Raw genomic sequence first — 12,426 nt, forward strand, 5'->3', positions numbered from 1 at the left:
CCTTTCCCCATCCTTTTTTCCTTCTTTCCTTCCTTCCTTCCTTTCCTTCCTTCCTTCCTTCCTTCCTTCCTTCCTTCCTTCCTTCCTTCCTTCCTTCCTTCCTTCCTTCCTTTTCCTTCCTTCCTCCTTCCTTCCTTCCTTCCTTCCTCCCTTCCTTCCTTCCTTCTTTCCTTCCTTCTTTCCTTCTTTCCTTCCTTCCTTTCTTCCTTCTTTCCTTCCTTCCTTCCTTCCTTCCTTCCTTCCTTCCTTCCTTCCTTCTCTCTCTCCCTTTCTCCCTCCCTCCCTCTCCCCACTCTCTTTCTCTCTTGTTTGTGTGATCTTGTTTTTTGAATTTCACAATTTAAAGCAATATATTAAGGATGTTTGAGCCTAAAGGAACCAGACCTAGGTATTCCCTACCTGTTTCAAGTCCAAATGGCCAGCTTGAAATTTAGAGGAGTGTTTCTAGCCATAAGGGACTGAGGGATTGTTAAGTATTGTGTGATAATAAAGTCTTCTAAATGGCTTGGAAGCTTAAAGACCTGATGACTCAAGGATTGGTTGCTAAGCCATAACTGAATAAGAGACAAACTGCTCCTTTATCAACTCTTTCAGATTGCCCCCAAAAGAGAGGAGATAAGCAGTCATGTGGCCATGGTGGCTATAAACACATGGCCACCTGTCCCTTTTGCATTTTCTGTGAAGACCCAGAAGCAATGATAATATGGAAGTGTCCAGACAACTCAGTGAGCTGAGAGATCCAGAGATTCCATTAGAAATCACAAAAAACTGCATCATCCTTTACAGTGGAGAAGAATGTTGGCAAAGAATTCTAAAGAATCATAGATCTTGGGAGTCCAGCTGAGCAGTTTGTCTAAAAGAGAGCTACATACAAAGAGAATTTCATGAGCACTCCATAGAGAAAAGTATTTCCAATGCATGATTTGTGTTATTCTTTTACACATATATTCTCTAATTACCATTGTACTCTAATTTTAAACCCACTTTCCCCATAAATTGTATATTTGTAGAAAAATGTACCCCAGGATTTGTGGGGGAAGAAAGATTTTTTTTAACCACATATTCTTGCCATACTTTCTTAGTAAATAAATGCCTTGTCTGGCTGGTTGATTAATGGAAAACACATGGATGGGGATCCATAAGAACAGTGTAGAAACTCAGCTCCTTTAGCTTACTCTAAAACCCTGAAGATAGTAGTGGTCAGCTATATGTTTGGAAACCTTAAACAGAGAGACGGACCAACAGGCAGAGAGAGAGAGAGAGAGAGAGAGAGAGAGAGAGAGAGACTTTGTTAACAGAAAAAAAAATTCTAGCTTTACCACAACTGCTCTTATCCTTTTAGAGTTCATTTAAGATCTTTTTAGGGGATGAAGTGGTAAGGAAATTGGGGCTTACGTAGTGCCTGAGTCACTTAGTAGTCACAGTAGTCACTTAATATTGTTTATTGTTTATTGACTCCTGACTTGAAAGCCTTAGCAGTCACAGACCTTTGAAGTTATCTGGGACCTTACAGCACATTATTTCTTTTACAATCCCACATATTCCTTGTTCTATTGTCAAGTTTGAGGCGTTCCCTTTTCTCAGATCCATCGAAATCAAACCAAACCAACAATTTACAACAAAACGAACATAGTCTCACTGTGTGCAAGGCCCCCCGGAAAGGGATAGTGTTTTCTGTTTGTTTTTGAACTTTATTTCTAGCCTCACTCAAGGGGTTCTGATTAGCTTACAACTGGACTCCTCCTCTGTCTCCTAGGTAACCGGCCCGCTCTACCTTCGCTCCGTTTCTTAGGCAACGCTCCCTGGACTTCATCTCCTTGGCAACTCCTGATTCTTGGATGGTCTCATCCGAAGCGAAGGTCACCAGGTCCTTGAGCTACGCCCTCACCCCGACCTCCCTCGGACGTCAGGAGTCCACAGGCCCTGCAATGATACTCCCGTCAAGGCCATTCTCCCTACGGATTCTGCCCACTCTGCACATTTACCTTTTCAAAAGCCGCGGGCTTCCTCGGTCCCACCCCTTGGCGCTCCTCGGGAGCTATTTCGCGAGATCGTCAGTCCCCACTCAGCTCCGCCTCCAATTTTCTAGCTCCGCCCATTCCGCTGCGGAGCCCCAGTACTTCCCCGCCCTCTCCACATCTGGCATTTCTTTATGCCCCACCACCAGAGAAGCCAGTCAGCCCAGGCAACTACATAAATAACTCATATTTCTATGGCACTTTAGGGTTAGCTAAGAGCTTTCTTCACAAAAGCTCCCCTCGAGGCAATTCAATTCAATTCGGTTCAATTCAACGAGCATTAACATTAAGCTACTGTGCAGGCAGCGTGCTAGGGACAAAAAGGAGAGACAAAAAGAAGACAAATCCCTAATTTCAAATATCTTTCATCCGTCTGCGGGGCGGCAATGGAGGGGATAGGGGGTGAGTAAGTCTTGTACACAGATCACTCATCTGGGATTCCAGTGGTTTAGAGAATTTCCCAGGAGAAAACTCGGCCAGTGCAGGTTAGCAACCCGTCTTCCAGTTGTAGTTTTTGAATGCTTAGCGTGCTGAGAGCTTAAGTGACTTACTCTCCCTGTGTCACCCAGCAGGATGTGATCAGAAGGACTTGAGAGGAAAATTTTCCTGACTTTAAGGCCAGCCCTATCTATCCACTTCTCCATGCTGCTTTTCCCTGTAGAATACCTACAGAGCAAATGCAAAATAATTTTAGTGGGGGTGGTATGGAGAAAAGCACAAGCATCCAGCAGAGAGCAATCAGGAAAGGCCTTCTATAGAAAGGAGCACCTGAAGTGCGCTTTTGAAAAAAGATAAGGATCCCAATAGGTCATCTTCTAAAGAGGGAAAAAGAGGGGCAGAGTCAAAGAATGTAATTTTGGGGGAACATGAGTATTCTAGGCCAATTTTAGCATGATTGTGAAATCAATCTGCAAAAGTAGGTTGGAATCTGATTGTGAAGGGCTTGTGTCAGTGCTATCTTCTGGACTATAGAGAGTCAGTGAAACTTCTTGAGCTGGTGTGACATGCTTAGATATGTGCTTTAGAAATAATAATTTATGCTTGCTGCCTAGGGGAAGAAGGTAATGAAGGAGGGAGGAAGAAAATGTGAAACTCAAAAAATATATTTTAAAATAATGTTGAAAAGTTGTCTTTACATGTAATTGGGAAAAACAAAATATTTAAAAATAAAAATTAGAAATAATATTTGACGACGTGGAAAATGAACTGGAGAAGGGAGAAACTGGATGCTCAGGAGACCAGTTCTGAGACTAGAAGTGTTCGGGTAAGAGGTAATAAAGGCCTAGACGAGGATGGTGAGGAGCAGTGGAATACAAGGATCTTGTGGAAATATAATCACTGGGAACTTGACACGTGATTGGATGCTGGCGTTAGAGTGAAATTGGAAAGTTAGCTTGAGATTTCAAAACTAGGTGAGTTAAATGATAGTGGAAGGGATAGCGGTGACCTCTCCGGATGAGGAAATCGAGGCTCGATAGAAGCGTGATCTCCCCAGTAGAATGCTAAACGGTTTGTAGGAATTCAAACCCAGGTCAAGGTCCTCACTGCACCACAGTTGGACGATTCTTTAAGTCCCGCGTCTTCGACCGGTACTTAATATGCATTGTGGGGGGATTGTTATGTCACCGCACCAATTTGTGTTCAGGATTTCCGAAGACTGGAAGTTCCAGCAACAAGGCCAATTGGTCCCTGCACCTTCAGAGAGACCTTCGCCGTCTCACCTCTCATTCTCATTTTTCCTCTTCTTTCCTCCCTTCCCCTTCCCCTCCCCTTCTATAGGAGGCGGGACCCGAGCGGAACTCAACAGCTCTGGTACTCGAACTCCAGAAAAATTGAAACTCCGGGGTCGCCGCTCCCGTTTAGCCGAACGCCTCTTCCCCCGACCCTGCTCCCCACTTTCATGTGTTTCTAGTTTTCTTCGATGCACCCGCCAGCCCCAGCCCCCGGCGCCACGGTGGCGCTGGCTGCGGTTGCGACAGGGTCCCCACCCTCACTATCCCAGCAGCCTGTAATCAGGAGCTCCACTGACGTACAGCTGGGGGCCAGCCCGGTTTTCCCGCCCCCGCCTCGCTTTGGTCCGACTCGATTTTAATTCCCTTGAGGCGCAGAGATGGCGGGGCCGCCGCACCTGCCGGGCAGCCTGGCCGGATGTGTATAGGAAGAAGAGAACGGGCGGACTGGGGAGAAGTGGACCAGATGTGTTAGAGACAGATGTGAGTTCTGGATTTACCCGTTTGGGGCTCCTTCCCTTGGGTAGGGAAGAGAAGAACAATATGGAGATGGGGATGGCGATGGCGATGGCGGTGGCGGTGGAGGTTTAAGAACTTTTACTCCCTGTTTGCTCAGTCCAAGCTATGGGAAAGGCACAGAGGCAGATCTGGTCCTCAGGGAACTCACTGTCTGTGGCAGAGACTGGAAACAACCCAGTAAGGCTTGAAACAGCTGAGCCCCTGTCCCATCACTATTGTGAGGAGTGTGACTCAGGCCGGCCTAGCTCGCGATCAGGAGGCAGGAGCACTCAATAGTGAGTTCTCCCAGGCTTCCCTAGGAGGCTTTCTTTAGGAACCTCTCAGGCCCTCAGTCTTGGTCTCATCCATCCCATTCTTTTTTCCTTCCCCAGTACTCCAATCCCTCGGTCTTAAAGGCCTCCTGTCCCCGAGTCTTGCCGCCGCATAGTCTGTTCTTCCTCAGCCCGAGTACATTGGCTTCCCTATCCTATAATCAGTGGCTCAGGGCACCAGTCTCTCCCATCCTCCCTCTGTTCCCCAGTCTCACGCGCCTTCCTACGGGTTAGGGTTAGCTTGTCTCCCAGTTCCGCAGTCCTCAGACCCCACCTCCCTACCCCCCCCCCCACAACCCCCGGAAAACAATGTCCAGCTCCCGGCCTCGCTCCCCTACTCCCATCCTTCTCTCCGAGGCCATGGGGTGTCGGGTTACAACGCCTTGGCTCACTCACTGTAACCTTGGGCCGTTTGAGGCTAGGGGCGGGAGGTGGGGGTGACCAGCTGGGTCTGTGCGGCTGCGAACAGAAGGCTTTAGTGCGGGAGGGGGGGAAGGGGAAGTGGGCGCAGAGAGGGGGGGCGACGTCGCGAGGGCGGGGAATGGAGGCGGAGGAGCTGCTTTCACAAAGTCGTTGTCCTCAGGGCTTCATCAGAGAGCCTGGGGCCCAGAACCTAATTGGGTCTGGGGGCCTAAGAGACAGCGTTGTTTGCCCAAACGGGGTCCGAGCATCCCCACAAACCCTAGGTGCCAATCCCCTAGGTTCCCGGCTGGAGCTGCGGCTGTTCTTTGGAGACCAAAAAGAAGGTGAGTGGGTGGGGGGAGGGAGCCTTAAAAAATCGGGGAGGGGGGTGACGGACGACGGAGTTAGTCGTGGCGCACAAGCGCAACTCCATCCTCCGTAGCTCCCTTTCACTTGTCTCCTCCTCCCCCCTCCACCCCCCCCCCCAGTCCTATTCGTGGCAATGACAGGGAATTGTTCTCCCGCCTGCACCCCTCCTCCCCCCTCCCAAAGCAAAAGCCAGGGAAGCAGAGCAGTTTCTTCTCCTTTGAAGTGGGGGACTCCGGACCGGAGGTCCCTGGTTTGTGACCTTAGAGGAAGCCAGCGACTTCTCGCGCTAGAGGTTTAGCAGAAACAGCGAGGTAGTTCTTTGCCCTCCGAGTCCCTGGGAGCGAAGTGTGCGGGAAGAGTCCATCCTGCAGGAAAGGCGGACAGTGAGGCCTAATTTAGCCGTCATTTGTGAGGGGGGAAAACTTCTTGAGATGAAATCGTTGAAAGGGATAGAGAAAAGGAGGCAGAGAGACGGGGGGAAAGTTTGGAAGCAGAAGTTGTGGATTAGCATCAGAAAATGTAAGAATTTGGAGGTTGTGGATGGAACAAGAATAGATTTGGGGGGATCGATGGGGGAGGGCAAAGCTGAAGAATGGGGGGCAAAGGAAGGATGGGGTTTGGGTTTGTAGGAAAAGAAGAGGGTCAGGGAAGACGGCATGAGGGGGATCTGCCAAATTTCCTATTTGGCCCCTGACTTCCCTGACCCCTCTCCTCTTTCCCACAGTGTCCAAAAGGCTAATGTCTGGGACACAGAGGGCTGAGTGACAGGCCCCGGTGACCTCGGATAATGTTTCGGCAGCCAGCGGTCCTGGCCCCGGCTCTGGCGGTCCTCTTGCTCCTGCAGCCCCTGCCCCCCGCCAGCTCCCGCCCACCCTCAGGCCCTGACTACTTGCGGCGAGGCTGGCAGCGGCTTCTGGATGAGGGAGAGGGCTGTGGGCCCTGCCAGCCGGAGGAGTGCCCCACGCCGCGGGGCTGCTTGGCAGGGCGTGTCCTGGACGCGTGCGACTGCTGCTGGGAGTGTGCGAACCTGGAGGGCCAACTCTGTGACCTAGACCCCGATGGGCATTTTTATGGGCGCTGCGGGGATCACCTGGAGTGCCGCCTGGACGCGGGCGGGGCCCTGCACCGCGGAGAAGTGCCCGAGCCCCAGTGTGTCTGCCGCTCTACCAGCCCGCTCTGCGGTTCCGACGGGCGCACCTACGCACAGATCTGCAGCTTCCAGGAGGCCGCTCGGGCCTGGCCGCAGGCCAACCTCAGTGTAATGCACCCCGGGCCCTGCGAAGCGGGTACGGTTCCCTGGCCAGCCCCACCCCCGCTCGGTCCCAGCACAGTCCTCTAATTGCAGAACGAACTCGAAACCTCCATCCCAAATCCAGAACCGGAATCGCCCGGAATTCTGTGCGGAGAAAACTCTCCACCCCCACCCCCTTTGTACCTGGAAACCGCTCCGCCCCATTAATTCCCTACCCTGGAACATACTTCCCATTTTAATCTCTTAGTTTCCTCCCCATATTCAGACAGGAAACGTTAAATCCGGGCTTTAAGAACTCCGGTTCTACTTCTCTCTTTGGACCGTGAGCTTGCCACTCTTCCTTGCCACTCTGGGGAGAGACTAGTGAATTTTACTCCATTGATTCTCTCCTCCCTCCCCCCACGTCTACGCTCCGTTCACCTCCCCCTTTAGCTTCAGATTAATGGTGCCAGGCTGAAGGCGCCGGTCCATAGTACTACATATAAGTGCAGTGAAAGATCCATGCCCAATGATGCCAGAATATTCTGGGTGTGACAGACATACAGACAAACAAGCTGTGTCCTCAAATGATCTCAGAGACAGAGGATGGGGGGAGGAGGAGCAAGTGTAACCAGAGTCAACTTAGCTCCATTGTTCCTGGTATCCCTGGAGCCAGTGGGTAAGGGATGGGGGTGGGAGTGCAGCCAGGAAGGACTCCTAAGCCCTAAGACTTAAAGCTTGAAAAACAGGAGTAGAGGGGAAGACTCAGACAGCAAAGAGTTAGCTCCCAGATTGTGTGATGAACTCGGAGCTGCCCCCACCCCCAGGGTTTGGCAAAAGGTGTGTGGGGGTGCTCCTCAGACTGCCCCCCTCCACTCCCCCTCCTCAACCCATTCCAGCTCTAGGTTTGCTTTGGAGGATTTAGTGACTTTCTCTTCCAGAGGGGGGTTGGGCTCAGTGCTAGACTTGGCTGTGAGTCTACTGGCAAACAAACCCCAGGGGTCCGGGGCCCCCTCCTTTCCCCCTCCTGGCTTCCTGTCCCAGGGCCTCACTGGTGTCAAGTTTTCCCCTTGCCACATGGAAACCTGGAGGGGGGAGGGGGAGGGTTCTGAGCAACTCTGTGGGAAGCCAGCCAGGTGTAAATGGGGGTAGAAGGCAGAAGTAGCAGGGAGGGAGCAACCAGGATGGACTGGGACACATTGGGACGGGAGAATGAATCCCAGAGCCATCAGGGTGGGTGAGTGTGTGTGTGTGTGTGTGTGTGTAAATGGTATATGGGGATCAGAAAGACTGGATCCTAAAGTATTTCCCATGACCTCATTCGCACCTATAGAACCCCAGATCCTGTCCCCACCTCGGGATGTGTGGAATGTGACTGGCCAGGATGTGATATTCGGCTGTGAAGTGTTTGCCTATCCAATGGCCTCCATTGAGTGGAGAAAGGATGGGACAGAGACGCTGCTACCCGGAGATGATCCCCATATCTCTGTGCAGGTGGGGATATTAAAGCAGTGTGTGAGGCAAGGACACATATCGTCTCTTTAGAAAGGGGAGGCAAGGAGAGACCTCAGGTGGTCTGCCAAAGGGACATAGGAAACAGACTTCATGGCGATGTGTGTGGAAAGGGGAAGATTCCACGTCTGCAGAGAGTGAGGAACAGATCCCATCTCTGGGGAAGGGGCAAAAGAGTATTCCGTTTCTACAGGAGGGGACAGACTCCATCTCCAGGAAAGGAGTGGGGGTGGATTGAGGAAAAGGAGCAGACCTTTAAGGATGGGGAGGGCTCTGCAGAGGGATCTCTGGGGGGTGAGGGAGCAGAGACATATTCCACCAACTTATGCCTTACTCCAGTTCAGGGGGGGCCCGCAAAGATTCGAAGTGACTGGCTGGTTGCAGATCCAGGCTGTTCGAATGAGTGACGAGGGTACTTACAGATGCCTTGCCCGAAATGCCTTGGGCCAGACCACAGCCCCAGCTAGCCTCACCGTGCTCACCTTGGGTAAGGGAAACATTTTTGCTCCTCCCTATCTCTCCCACCCCCCATTTTTGGTTCTTTATGTCCTGTGTTAGATGCCAAAGAGGACAAGTTATGGGATCTTCTTGGAGTTGACAATGGAATGGTCCTGGGGGAAGGTGCATTTGTGAAAAGCCAAAAACAAACAAACCAAAAAAAACCCTTTCTCCCTTGCTGATATAGTGAACTTTCCTTTTATCCTTTGTTTTTTGCAGATCAGCTGAACAACAAAAGCATCCCTCTACTTAATTTTTTGAGCCCGACTCTTGAAGAGGAGGCTGACAGTGAAGAGGGGGATGACTATTACTAGCCTACCGTGACTCCCTAAAATAATGCTCCCCGAATGGTTCCTGGACCAGTTACTTCAGCTTTCTTGAGCAACGACCATTCCCTCTCCTCCCTTCCCAAATGATATGGGAAGTGGAAGGCTGGGGAGGGTGTAGGAGTTCTGATTTCCTTGGGCTGGAAACATACCAACCCCTTGGGATGGGAGTTGAGAGAAGTGTTTTTAGTGACTGATTCTTTCCTATCCACCAGCCCCAAAAGAGGTGTTCTGGAGGAACAATGGTCTCTAACACAGTCAGGGAACAAAAAGGTCTGGGAAGGTCTTTTATTGGAATGACCTAGATTCCAGGGCACCACAGACTTAAAGGTAAAAATGGCACATAGTACATAACTATGACTCTTACAGGAATCTGGGAAATAACCTAGCTCTGGAGCTGATGGTGATGACAGAAATGGAGCCTCCTGGCTCCATCCTGAGTAGTTATCCAGACTGGTAGGCTTTGGCCAAAAAGTTGATGAAATCCTTTAATTCTCAACTTGGGGTAGTCAGAGTGTCTTGAACCCCCCCCCCCACACACACACAAACTATCTTCACTCCTTTGACTTTACTGATTCTGCTCCTTTCCAACATACTTTTCCTATCCAGCTCTTTTATCCTTTGAAGCAGAATATTCCCCCATGAAGCCTCTGTTCATACCACGAGATGTTGTCTTATATCCCACTCCTACAAGTTGTGTTTTATAACTTATTATCTGTGTCCATGTCATTTCTGCTATTCTGTATAAGTCTCATTTCTTTTTTTATTTGTGTAAATGTCTTAACCTCCCTTACTAGATTGTGAGCTCTATATTAGATAAGGAAACCTTGATGTATAATTCACCTTTGTATTCCCACTCAGTTCCTAACCTTGCAGATACATAAAATAATGTTCAACAAATATTTGTTGAATGAATATAGTGAATAGGCACAAACACAAAGGGAGATACAAACACATGTCAGTAAGTGCACATATGTAAACAGATGTATGCTATATGTAGATGATAGCCTTCTTCTGGCTCTAAATCCTATGATCTCATCTCCAGCATCCAAACCAATGCTTTGTACATAGGAGATACTTAATAAATGTCCTTTGAATGTTGAACAAGCTCCCTTATTTAGATACCGAAAATCAAATGCATACATGTAAATAAGCATCTGTGCACATCATCTCATTGAGTAATGTAATTAGCCTGGGGCTTCAGACACATGCTGACCAGATGATTTTCCCACCCCAAGAGAGACTCTGGGGTGATAGAGGGAAGATTTGAGTTTCTAGGGAGTTAGTGAGTTTAAATCCTTTATGAGGAATTTCTTGAAACTGTTACATGTCTTGCCTCCTCACCTAAACTGGAGAATAGATTTGGGTCCCGAGTTCTGCAAGGAGGTGTTTCCTTAAAACATCTAAATCAAGAAAAGAGTGTGGTGTGGTTGTGTGTGTGTGTAAGCTTGCTTCAAGATAGCTGAATGAGATTCTCTTCAGGTGTTCCCTGCCTAGGTAGTCTAATGGAATCTTCCAATCCCTCCAGAAAGGTGGATTCTCCCTGATTTCTTTATTATGGCCTTTCTGAGACTAGGCTAGATCTTCTAGCTCTTGATTCTGCCCACTCCTTAACCGATCATCCCCACCCTAACTCGAGTTTTCTTTAATGATAGACTAGGCAAGAACAAAAATAAAGAGTGGAGCATTTATTCTTTGCCCACAGATTTTTTTTTTTTGGGAGGGAAGTGTGACCTGGAAAGTATTCCCAAATTATAGGCATACTCCTCATCCCCAATCTCTTTCCCAGCTGGAGCTGGAATTAAACTTGGCCCTAAAGCTGATGGTGAAGACAGAAATGGGAAAGACCAGAATCCTCTTGGATCCCTGCCTGGGAGGTATCCAACAGGGGGTTGGCTAAGAGCCTGAGGTAGTCCATTAGTATTCAATGGGATAAAGTTGAAGAGAAAGGGCTGGTGGTGTTCTGACCCTCTATTTCACCGATGAGCCCCTGACCAGGGGAAAGAGAAAGTAGTAGACTAGGATGATCCCACACCCTTTTCTTTTTCTTTTTTTTTTTAAAGTAACTTTTTATTGACAGAACCATGCCAGGGTAATTTTTTACAGCATTATCCTTTGCACTCACTTCTGTTCCGATTTTTCCCCTCCCTCCATTCACCCCTTCCCCCAGATGGCAAGCAGTCCTTTACATGTTAAATATGTCTCAGGATATCCTAGATACAATATATGTGTGCAATACAATACAGTTCTCTTATTGCACAGGGAGAATTGGATTCAGAAGGTATAAATAACCTGGGAAGAAAAACAAAAATGCAAGCAGTTTATATTCATTTCCCAGTGTTCTTTCTCTGGGTGTAGCTGCTTCTGTCCATCTTTGATCAATTAAGGCTCTCTTTATCGAAGAGATCCACTTCCATCAGAATACATCCTCAAACAGTATCATTGTTGAGGTATATAATGATCTCCTGGTTCTGCTCATTTCACTTAGCATCAATTCATATAAGTCTCTCCAAGCCTCTCTGTATCCATCCTGCTGGTCAATCCTTACGGAACAATAATATTCCATAACATTCATATACCACAATTTACTTAACCATTCTCCAATTGATGGGCATCCATTCATTTTCCAGCTTCTAGCCACTACAAACAGGACTGCCACAAACATTTTGGCACATACAGGTCCCTTTCCCTTCTTTAGTATCTCGTTGGGGTATAAGCCCAGTAGTAATACTGCTGGATCAAAGGGTATGAACAGTTTGATAACTTTCTGAGCATAGTTCCAAACTGCTCTCCAGAATCAGTGTCCCTGTTTTCCCACATCTGCTCCAACATTCCCCATTATCTTTCCCTGTCATTCTAGCCAATCTGACAGGTGTGTAGTGGCATCTCAAAGTTGTCTTAATTTGCATTTCTCTGATTAATAATGATTTGGAGCATATTTTCATATGTCTATAAACAGTTTCAATTTCTTTGTCTGAGAATTGTCTGTTCATGTCCTTTGACCATTTAGCAATTGGAGAATGGTTTGATTTCTTATAAATTAGAGTCAATTCTCTATATATTTTGGAAATGAGGCCTTTATCAGAACCTTTGACTGTAAAAATGTTTTCCCAGTTTATTGTTTCCCTTCTAATCTTGTCTGCATTTGTTTTGTTTGTACAAAAACCTTTTGATATAATCAAAATTTTCTATTTTGTGGTCAATAGTGATCTCTAATTCTTCTTTGGTCATAAATTTCTTCCTCTTCCACAGGTCTGGGAGGTAAACTATCCTATGCTCTTCCAATTTATTTATAATCTCATTCTTTATGCCTAGCTCATGGACCCATTTTGACCTTATCTTGGTGTATGGTGTTAAGTGTGGGTCAATGACTAGTTTCTGCCATACTAATTTCCAATTTTCCCAGCAGTTTTTGTCAAATAATGCATTCTTATCCCAAAAACTGGGATCTTTGGGTTTGTCAAACACTATATTATTAAAGTTATTGGCTGTTTTGTCCTTTGAACCTAA

General features: G+C 47.9%; 1 protein-coding gene across 1 annotated transcript; it reads left to right on the forward strand.

Moving 5' to 3' along the window:
- The first annotated feature begins 2,268 nt into the window (after nucleotides 1-2,268).
- Nucleotides 2,269-12,426, forward strand: KAZALD1 (Kazal type serine peptidase inhibitor domain 1). Its single transcript, XM_051981247.1, has 6 exons — nucleotides 2,269-4,542; nucleotides 5,162-5,324; nucleotides 6,074-6,635; nucleotides 7,914-8,074; nucleotides 8,432-8,579; nucleotides 8,810-12,426. The coding sequence occupies exons 3-6, from the start codon at nucleotides 6,137-6,139 to the stop codon at nucleotides 8,902-8,904; spliced, it is 903 nt and encodes a 300-aa protein (XP_051837207.1). The 5' UTR covers nucleotides 2,269-4,542; nucleotides 5,162-5,324; nucleotides 6,074-6,136; the 3' UTR covers nucleotides 8,905-12,426.

The sequence above is a fragment of the Antechinus flavipes genome, chromosome 2 (assembly GCF_016432865.1).
Source record: "Antechinus flavipes isolate AdamAnt ecotype Samford, QLD, Australia chromosome 2, AdamAnt_v2, whole genome shotgun sequence".
In the NCBI taxonomy this organism is placed as follows: domain Eukaryota; kingdom Metazoa; phylum Chordata; class Mammalia; order Dasyuromorphia; family Dasyuridae; genus Antechinus; species Antechinus flavipes.

Excerpts from the sequence above, each read along its gene's own strand:
- KAZALD1 (XM_051981247.1), top strand. The coding sequence starts at position 6,137 with ATGTTTCGGCAGCCAGCGGTCCTGGCCCCGGCTCTGGCGGTCCTCTTG. Across the intron at positions 8,075-8,431 it reads ATCCCCATATCTCTGTGCAG|TTCAGGGGGGGCCCGCAAAG; the intron begins GTGGGGATATTA and ends GCCTTACTCCAG. Across the intron at positions 8,580-8,809 it reads CCTCACCGTGCTCACCTTGG|ATCAGCTGAACAACAAAAGC; the intron begins GTAAGGGAAACA and ends TGTTTTTTGCAG.